The following is a 10,260-nucleotide window of genomic DNA, read 5'->3' as shown; positions in this document are numbered from 1 at the left end:
AGTAAATGAAATAAACCAGCAACAATGCAAATTTACAGTCCTTGCAAAAATGTGAACTATAAATTAGGGTTATTCTATCAACAGATGTATATTAGTGGTCATGACATGCCTGGCACTCCTCTTAGAACTGAGAAGACAATAGTGAAAAAGAGAGTGAAGTGCCTGCCTTTACAGAGCTTACATTCCACTGGGAGAAACCAAAAACAAACAAGTGAAATACACCACATTGTTAGACACTGCCTCGAAGGAACATACAGCAGGTACAGGAGAGACTGTTTCTAAAATAGAGAAGCAAGTCATGTGCACATCTGCAAAGATGATTTCATTACATTCAGGTTTTCTTATTCTCCAGGAGCCTATGGTGTAAGACTGAAAATAAGTGAACATGTAACAGTGGGCATACATATGCAGCTATAACTTTGACTTTACCTTGTATACAAATGTGTTGGTTTATTTATACCCAGATATCCTGTATAACCAGCAGTCTTTGCAGGCTTGAACTGCCTGGCATGCATGTTTTATCTAAGAAAAGAAGGAAGAGCGTTAGGTAGAAGGAAGTTGCCTGTCCTCTCACTGGCTTGTGATTATCACTTACTCGTCATATAAACCCAAGGCACAGTCACATACCCAGGGATACAAGACACTGCAGACTCCCGAGAGACATAACACAGGTAAGTCATATTACTGAACTCCACATAGGTAATAAATGAGATATGCTTTACTCTTTACTTTAGAGTTTTTATTATTCTCATATCCTGTTTGTGACTGTCTTGTGAGCTATTTTCATGATGGTGCTCACTCTGACCTTGTCTTACCCAGAACCTCTCCATATATGTGAATATGTGAAACTCAAATAGTCATTTTTAAGGAAATATAGGTACAGGAGATTTAAGAAGATCTCTTCAAGTGGATTTTAACATAGAAAATATAATCAATGCTAGAGGAAAAATCCTGTCTTAATCAGGGTTTGTTACTACTTGCAGAATTTTCCCAAGTGATTCTTCAATAACTTGGATTGATGGAGTAGAGAATATTATCTCATGGCTCTTCAATTTCTTTCCTTTGCTTTAAAGTTTAAGACTTTTACTGGTAATATTTTATATTATTTTAAGGCACATTTTGTTGAAGCATCTCCATGTTTTGATAAGAATTGCATCCTATCATCTTTTGGCTTCAGAGATGGTTTAAGGGATTTACCCCAGGCCAGGAATTTCAACTCACAGCTCCCAAAGGATATTTCAGTTATTCCTCTTGCTTTGGCTTTAATGTGAAACAGCCACTTAAAATGACATTTAGTTGATATTTGATAAAAAAAAAAATAGAGCTTTCAGCTTGCTAATTCAAAGTTAAACATCCAGTGCTTGATTGAAATCAATACCTTACTCAGTCAACAACAATTCTTCTATTTCTCTATTGTCCTATAATTTAACTCCAACCTGGCAACTTTTCCAGAATTGAACTTGAAATGCCCAGGGACACTGAAATGAGGGAAATTAACATTCTTTACCATCAAATGTTAGGGGTAATAAAAAGCTGTTTTAATGTCAGTATATGCAAGAAGTTCCCCTGTGAACAATAGTATCTCACATGATTGCTGTCTGAATCCAATTTTTACATTTCAGAACACCAGGGTCTATATAATAGGAGTGTAAACATGCTCTAGGCCATTACATTTTGTATAAGTTTATTACTGGGCAAGTTAAGATCTGCATCTTAAACTCAAAGAAGAGCTATAGCAAATTCACAAGTAATCTTTGTTTTTATATCTCTAACTCAGATTATTGCACAATTACTAAGCATGTAAAAAACTGTGACTGGAATGCCCAAATATGTTTGAATTCTTGATGTCTCTTATTTAAGAGTAAGAGCTTACGTTGGCTAACATTTTGTATTGAACTGTAGAATGGTTAATACTTAATTCCTTATTGGTAAGTTTTCTATCCAACAAAATTATTCCAAAAGTTCTCTTTTTTGAACTAAAAATATTTCGGCTGAAGTCTTTATTAAGACATTTAGTATAGGCATTGGATATTGATTAGCCTGTGTTGTCAGAGAGTTGAAATTGGATTGTTGTCATCTTTCTGGCACAGAGACTAGAATTTTTGAGACTATTTTTTACTGTGCTTTTACAGCAATATACGGAATAATATATTGTTAAATTGTTTTATTATAAAGTTTGTAATTTTTTCAATGATTATGTTAAAATTGCCTCTGGGATTGAATTAATCAGATGAAATAAATCAGCATTGTATTAGTTAGTTTTCACGCTGCTGATTAAGACATACCTGAGACTGGGTAATTTATAAAGAAAAAAAGGTTTGGCCGGGCGCGGTGGCTCAGCCTGTAATCCCAACATTTTGGGAGGCCGAGGCTGGCGGATCACCTGAGGTTAGGAGGTCCTGGCCAACATGGCGAAACCACGTCTCTACTAAAAATACAAAAATTAGCTGGGCGCGGTGGTGGGCGTCTGTAATCCCAGCTACTGGGGAGGCTGAGGCAGGGAGGATCGCTTGAACCCGGGAGGCGGATGCTGCAGTGAGCCGAGATTGCGCCACTGCACTCCAGCCTGAGCGACAGAGCAAGAGTCCGTCTCAAAAAAAAAAAAAAAAAAAAAAAAAAATTAGCCGGGCGTGGTGGTTGGTGCCTGTAATTCCAGCTACTCTGGTGGCTGCGGCAGGAGAATCGCTTGAACCCGGGAGGCAGAGGCTGCGGTGAGACGAGATTGCGCCATTGCACTCCAGGCTGGGCGACAAGAGCAAAACTCCGTCTCAAAAAAAAAAAAAAAAAAAAAAAAAAAAAGGAGCCGGGCGCGGTGGCTCATGCCTGTAAACCCAGCACTTTGGGAGGCTGAGGCAGGCGGATCACGAGGTCAGGAGATAGAGACCACCCCGGCTAACACGGTGAAACCCCATCTCTACTAAATATACAAAAAAATTAGCTGGGCGTGGTGGCGGGTGCCTGTAGTCCCAGCTACTCGGGAAGCTGAGGCAGGAGAATGGCGTGAACCCGGGACGTGGAGCTTGCAGTGAGTCGAGATCACGCCACTGCACTCCAGCCTGGGCGACAGAGAGACTCCGTCTCAAAAAAAAAAAAAAAAAAAAAAAAAAAAAAAAAAAAGAAAGAAAAAAAGGTTTAGACCAGGCACAGTGGCTCACACCTGTAATCCCAGCACTTTGGGAGGCCCAGGCAGGCGGATCACAAGGTCAGATGATCGAGACCATCCTGGCCAACATGGTGAAACCCCATCTCCACTAAAAAATAAAATACAAAAATTAGCTGTATGTGGTGGCGCACACCTATAATCCTAGCTACTTGGGAGACTGAGGCAGGATAATCGCTTGAACCCAGGAGGGGGAGATTTCAGTGAGCCCAGATTGCGCCACTGCACTACAGTTCCACATGGCTGGGGAGGCCTCACCATCATAGCGGAAGAGGAAGGGATGTCTTACATGGCAGCAGGCAAGACAGAACCAGAGCCAAGTTAAAGGGGAAATCCCTTATAAAATGATCAGATCTCGTGAGACTTATTTACTACCATGAAGTCAGTATGGGGGAGACCGCCCCCATGATTCAATTATCTCCCACCGGGTCCCTCCCATGACACGTGGGAATTATGGGAGCTACAATTCAAGATGAGATTCTGGTGGGGATATAGCCAAACCAAAAAAAGCTACAAGAAAGAAAGGGAAAGAAAGGAAGTACCCAAGATAGTACTTTAGAAAACACTGTTATTTCCCATGTAAAAGAGCTTATTTCCTAATGCATATATTAATATTAAAAGTTAAATCTTCTGCAGTGGATAGCTATGTTCATATGAGTTTATATGTGTAAGTTTCTATCCAGGGTATTTATTAGTCGTTTATTTATGTGTTCTTTGATAAACCGTATAGGTTATTTTTCAAACAGAATTCTAAATAAGCTTTTTATCTATCTGCTGTATTAGTAACTTTACACGATATACTTTGGGGTGTAAGGAAGCCAGTGGTTAATTTTAGATGCAAAGATCTTTAGATGTAAATATCTTCAAACACAATCAGCTTTTAAACTTCATGCTTCTGTATCATTTCAGGAAACATGCAGTTTTCTCTACATGAGATTCTTAACACAATGACAGTGGAAGGGTTCAGAAATGAAGCTAACAGGAAATAAGGGACCAGAATGATACTGCAGTTTTGCTATGCTAGTCAAATCATACCAAGATAACCTAGATGTTATTTCTGTGTATGATAGAAAGCTGGGGTCTAATTATGCTTATTTTCCCTCTATTGTCTCAGAACCATTTTAGTCTAGTTTCAGTCTCAGAATCATTTAGTCCTCACTCTATGTCATGTCTGTCCTATATGTGAGGTTCTGTTTTAAGACAATGCACCTCTGAACAAATACCACATTACAAGGCTTTTTATCTAAGTCTTGCTATCTGGTACATCTGTTCTCTTTTTTTTTGTTTGTCTTGGCTATTTTGGTCCTTAGCATTTCCATTTGAAATCTAGGATCCAGTTTATCTGTAGAATCTCTCGAAGTTTAAATATAGACAATCATTTTGATTGCAAATGGATGCTGTGTCGTTCCCTTCCTACTACTTACAAATTTTATTATTGTCTTACATTATTGAATTAGCTAGGCTGTCCAGCATTATGCTGAATAGTAGATGTTATAGTGGGATTCTTGTTATTTCTGACATTAAAGAAAATGCTTTTATTGATTCACCATTATGTATTATATTTGCTATAAGTTTTTAGTAGAGACTCTTTATATGGTTAAGGAAGTATTCTTCTATTACTAGTTTGATAAGAGGTATTTTATTTTGTTTTTTCATTTTGCTAAGAATTTTGATCACAAATGAGTGATAATGTTATAAATGCTTTTTAAAAGCATTTAGTATCTATTGAGATGATAGTATGTTTTATGATAATTCTGTTTCTTATTTTTGAGAGAGAGTGTCTCACTGTCGCCCAGGCTGGAGTGAAGTGTCGCGGTCTTGGCTCACTGCAACCTCTGCCTCCCAGGTTCAAGCAATTCTCATGCCTTAGCCACCTGAGTAGCTGGAATTACAGGCTCACACCACCACATCCAGCTAATTTGTATATTTTTTTGTAGAGACGGGGTTTCACCATGTTGGCCAGGCTGGTCTCAAACTCCTGACCTCAAGTGATCTGCCCGCCTCGGCCTCCCAAAGTGCTGGGATTACAGACGTGAGCCACTGCACCCGGCCTGATTTTTCTCTTTTAATGTAGTTTATTATACAGATGGATGTTCTGATATAACATCTTGTATTCCTGAGACAAACAGAAAATATAATTATGCAAATAACTACAGAAGTGTCATGTAAAAAGTACAGCTTCATTAATGAGTTACAACTGTTGAAAGAATATTTTAAAAGGAAAGATAAGCATTTGTTAGCTGCTATTGGGCCTCTGCCAAATCTTAGACTTCAAGATATTTTGGCAGAGAAATATAGATAGCTACCAACCTATGCTGAGAATTTTTAAATGTCTTCTTTACTTGAGTGAAATACAATATAAAATAGCATGATTTTGAAAATTAACAATAATAAAAAACAATCACTTTGTTTTCATGCAGAATTCAACAGGTGGACACTGGTATCTGTGTGGTAATTGACTGAATGAGAAAAGGTTCTATGTTTAACTTTTAATGCTGTTAACTTTTTTTTCTTTTTTCGAGACGGATTCTTGCCCTGTCCCCCAGGCTGGAGTGCAATGGCACGATCTTGGCTCACTGCAACCTCTGCCTCCTGGGTTTCAGTGATTTTTCTGCCTCAGCCTCCTGAGTAGCTGGGATTACAGGCGCCCGCCACCACCCCCAGCTAATTTTTGTATTTTTGGTAGAGACGGGGTTTCACCATATTGGCCAAGCTGGTCTCAAACTCCTGACCTTGTGATCTGCCTGCATTGGCCTCCCAAAGTGCTAGGATTACAGGCGTGAGCCATGGTGCCCCACGTAATGCTAATAACTTTTAATATTAAAGGGAGAAAATATAATTTCTTCATGCTGTGGAAACACTGACTATGCCAATAAAACCAATAAAAAGTTTTATATAGAATGCTTTTCAAATAGAAGCTGCAGGCTGGGCACAGTGGCTCACACCTGTAATCCCAGCACTTTGGGAGGCCAAGGGGGGTGGATTACCTGAGGTTGGGAGACCAATCTGAGACCAGTCTGGCCAACATAAGTGAAACCCCATCTCTACTAGAAATAGAAAAATTAGCCAGGCGTGATGGTGCATGCCTGTAATCCCAGCTACTCAGGAGGCTGAGGCAGGAGAATTGCTTGAATCCAGGAGGCGGAGGTTGCAGTGAGCCCAGAATGAGCCACTGGACTCCAGACTCGGGGACAGAGTGAGACTGTGCTGCAACAAAACAAAACGAAACAAAACGAAACACCAAATAGAAACCACAACTAATAATCAAACTTTTTCCACTCTGTAGGCTTTTAAAAATTGTTTTGATATTTAAAACAAATAGGTCCAGGAATTATAACTATCATCCTTTTCCTGGATAAGAATAATCTCTTAATGATTACGTTTTTTATTTACTATTTTCGTGCTCTTAGACCTTTTCCACTATTTATTTCTAAGCTCAACATTTCTAAGTAACCTGGAAAACAGTTCCATTGTTCTGATGGGCATTTCATTTAGTCTCCCAAATTTGAACTCCTTTATATGTATAGTTCTCCCTGAAAGAAATTTATGGCTGTAAATCATGGAATTCTTATTTGTTTAGTCAATTCTTGTCTCTTTCAAGGACATTTCCCCACATATCTATACATGCGGTGAATGCTACATCTCAGTTGGGTGGGGACTGGACTGGCTGATGCAAACTGGGCAGGAATGATTGGCAGTAGCTCTCTCGTTTTAGCAAGGAGCAGCAGCTTCACTCCACAACATCTGGACACAGAAGCCAGGGCCAGAAAAAATGGTTTTGCTAGGAATTACCATCACCGTCACTTCCTGAACCTGGGAGCTTCTAGATAGGCAACCAGTTATTTCCAGGTCATCCTCTTCCCACTAGACTCTAGGAATATATAAACTTAAAGTCAAGACTTGGCAAGCTAGATTTTTATGATTCGCGTTTAACCTTTTATGTGGTGTGATTTCTTTCTTTCTTTTTTTTTTTTTTTGAGACGGCGTCTCACTCTGCTGCCCAGTCTGGAGTGCAGTGGCGTGATCTTGGGTCACTGCAACCTCCACCTCTGGGGTTCAAGCGATTCTCCTGCCTCAGCCTCCTGAGTAGCTGGGATTACAGGCGCGCACCACCACACCCGGCTAATTTTTGTATTTTAAGTAGAGATGGGGTTTCACCATGTTGGCCGGGCTGGTCTCGACCTCCTGGCTTCAGGTGATTCGCCTGCCTCGGCCTCCCAAAGTGCTGGGATTACAGGCATGAGCCACTGCGCCTGGTCTGTGATGTGATTTTTGATGAAACTTTGTTTTGAGGCTTGAGCCCAACTTTCCTTTTTATCTAATTAGTATTCCATTAATATTCTTTAAAAACTTTCTTAGTAGTGAATAAACTATTTACACTCACCACTTTAAATAAATAATCATCATTATATGCTTTTATTCATTTAGTTACCATAATTATTATTTATCTTTAGTGTATTCATAGTGTTTATTCTTGACTATAGAATGAGATCAAAGTCATTATTACTGATGCTAATGATTAAGTTTGCCATTGTGCTACGTACCTTATATGTATTACCTCATTAATTTACAAATCCATGTTAATATCACTATTTATAAAAAGTGGTCTTTGAAATTCAGGGAGATTTTAACTGGCCAAAACCCAAATTCAAAGAATTGAATTTCAAATGAAAACATTTCTTTCTCAGTTGTTTGATCTTATGAAATTAAAATACATTCCACTACGAGTGCTTAAAGTCATTAACCATTTATAAACAATGAAAATGAAAAGATACAAATCACTGAAAACCCATAAAATTATAATGACTGAATTCATCGGTATTAGCAAACGTTTTGAAATGTAAGAGTACTTGGCTTTCTTCCTCTACAGAGGGAATGAAGGAAGATTGTCCCATCTCTGCAGAGGTCTCGAGATGGGGTGTGTTTTGTGGTGCAAGTAACCCAGTAAAACCCAGTAGCGTGGATGTAGTCAGAGGGAACCAGAGAGCAGTGTTTCCCTAGGCCTTGGATGCCTAGAGGGAAAGCCACAGGTGAGGAAAGAGAGGCAAAGACAGGTTGGCATGGCACTCACATTCCTCTTGCATGTGCCCAGCCCTTGGCTGTCCTTACCCAGATGTCCTCATAAACTCTGAGCTGTGTCACAAGGGCAAACAAAACAGGCAAAATATCAAATATTACACATTACCAGTGACTAAAAGGAGGGTAAAATCATCTTAAAGTGGGAAGTTTTTTTGCTCCATGCTCTGAAGGTTGGGGTGTAGTTACCCTCTTAATCTGAATATTTTTATAAATAAAGTTTGAATTTGGTTATTTCACTGTAATGTTCTAAGTAGTGCCAAGAGAGAGTCATGATCTGATTTCAACCAAGTTTCCCTGTATCTAATTAGATAGTGATTTATAATTTTGGTTTTGAAATATCCTCTAATGTCTCCAGTTATCTCAAGAGATGCCATAAAGTTTTCCAAAAAATTCTGAAGAAAAATATTGAGGCATCTCTAGAGGGCTCTTAAAATAATCCCTCCATTTTTCTTTTTCCAGAATTGCACCATGCCAAACTACAAACTCACTTATTTTAATATGAGAGGGAGAGCAGAAATTATTCGTTACATATTTGCTTATTTGGACATACAGTATGAAGACCACAGAATAGAACAAGTTGACTGGCCTGAAATCAAATCAAGTAAGTAGCACAAATAATAAATGTAGGAAAAATATGCTTTCAGAACCTTTTGTTTTTCCTCAGGGAAACGAAAAAAAAAATCAAGGTTTTCGAAGCTCATGTAGCTTTAAATTGAAAAGCAGCAGTTCAGACTAAATAAATGCTGTGTGATCAAGCAAATTTCCTATTAGAGGTGAAAACACAAAACTTACAGAAAGAGAATATAAAGGTAAACCAGTATAAAGCTTTAGCAGACTGAAATAAACATGAGACATTGTTTGTTTGTTTGTTTTTCTATTTTGTCACTGGGATAGCTGAAGTGCACAGAGTTTAGGTAATTTTTCCAGTTTCACGACCCTAGCAAGTAGAACTGAGTTTCAAACCCAGGTCAGTTTAATACCAAGCTCAAGTTATTTGCACTAGACAATGCCAAAACAACACTACTATGATAACAGGCATATTAACAATGAATTGCCACAGCCTTTGGAAGCACGAGCTCCTTAAAAGTCATTGCCCTTATAACCATTCTTTTTCTGAGCGGAGACCTCTTCTCTGGTGAGACAGTGTATCTTATTTCTTATTCTCATGATACTTTACCATTAATATCCAAATGTTTCTTCCGATATCGGAATTTACACATGGGATTTTAAGACAGTGAATATATAATAGGTGAACATTACTTTTATCCACTAATTAATTAGACCAACATGGATAGAAAGGTGCAGATATTACATGTAATAAATTTTGCCTGTTAGCTTTGAAATATAAGTTCACTGAGTGCCTCATTCCCTATTCTACCTGAACTTTTCATTGTTACTGAAAATGGAATTTCTGTATTTTCTTAATATTTCCATAGATTTTCAGAGTTGAAAGGAATCTTAAAGTTCATGATGGTTAGGATATAGTTTCAAATGTTTTAATAGACAAAGACGCAATGTAAAATTTTCTTAGAAAGGACAGAAATTTCATTTACACAAAACCCCAAGTGGGTATCATGATTTTGCGCCATACAGTTGTCAAAGATTAGGTTTCTTGTTGATCTGCCACCCCTTGGTGTCTTATTGACACAGTGTGAGATAGCTCACGTTCCTTCCACATTGTAGCTCAGAGAAAGTGTGAAAGAGGGAGGGGACACACCCCTTCCTTTTACTAGAAAGTTGCATACGTCACTTGGTAAGCCCAACAGTCACATATTACTACAAGGAAAACTGAGAAATGCTGATTTAATTGTGGATAATCATTTGCACAGGTAAAAATCCAGAGTTTTATTACTCTAAGAAGAAAGGAAAGAATAGGTACTACTAAGGAGCAGTTTCTATTACAAATGTTATTTGGTCTCATCTGCTGTCCAATTTAGCAGTGCTCTCTGGTGCTTGAAACCTGCTATGACACTCCCTCTGCTAGAACCTAGAAAATCTCCAGTCAACACATTCCATCACTG

The 10,260-nt window shown here is 38.5% G+C and overlaps 1 protein-coding gene across 1 annotated transcript in view; it reads left to right on the top strand.

The window, feature by feature from the left end:
• Window positions 1-550: 550 nt before the first annotated feature.
• The window catches only part of HPGDS (hematopoietic prostaglandin D synthase), a 43,450-nt gene continuing 33,740 nt past the window's right edge, over window positions 551-10,260 (top strand). Inside the window, exons 1-2 of the mRNA XM_003829905.5 lie at window positions 551-671; window positions 8,699-8,840. Coding sequence (XP_003829953.1) covers window positions 8,708-8,840 — 133 coding nt within the window. The 5' untranslated portion in view covers window positions 551-671; window positions 8,699-8,707. The remainder of the gene's footprint in view (window positions 672-8,698; window positions 8,841-10,260) is intronic.

The sequence above is a fragment of the Pan paniscus genome, chromosome 3, assembly GCF_029289425.2.
Source record: "Pan paniscus chromosome 3, NHGRI_mPanPan1-v2.0_pri, whole genome shotgun sequence".
NCBI lineage: Eukaryota > Metazoa > Chordata > Mammalia > Primates > Hominidae > Pan > Pan paniscus.
This window is presented reverse-complemented; position numbering and strand designations above follow the sequence as displayed.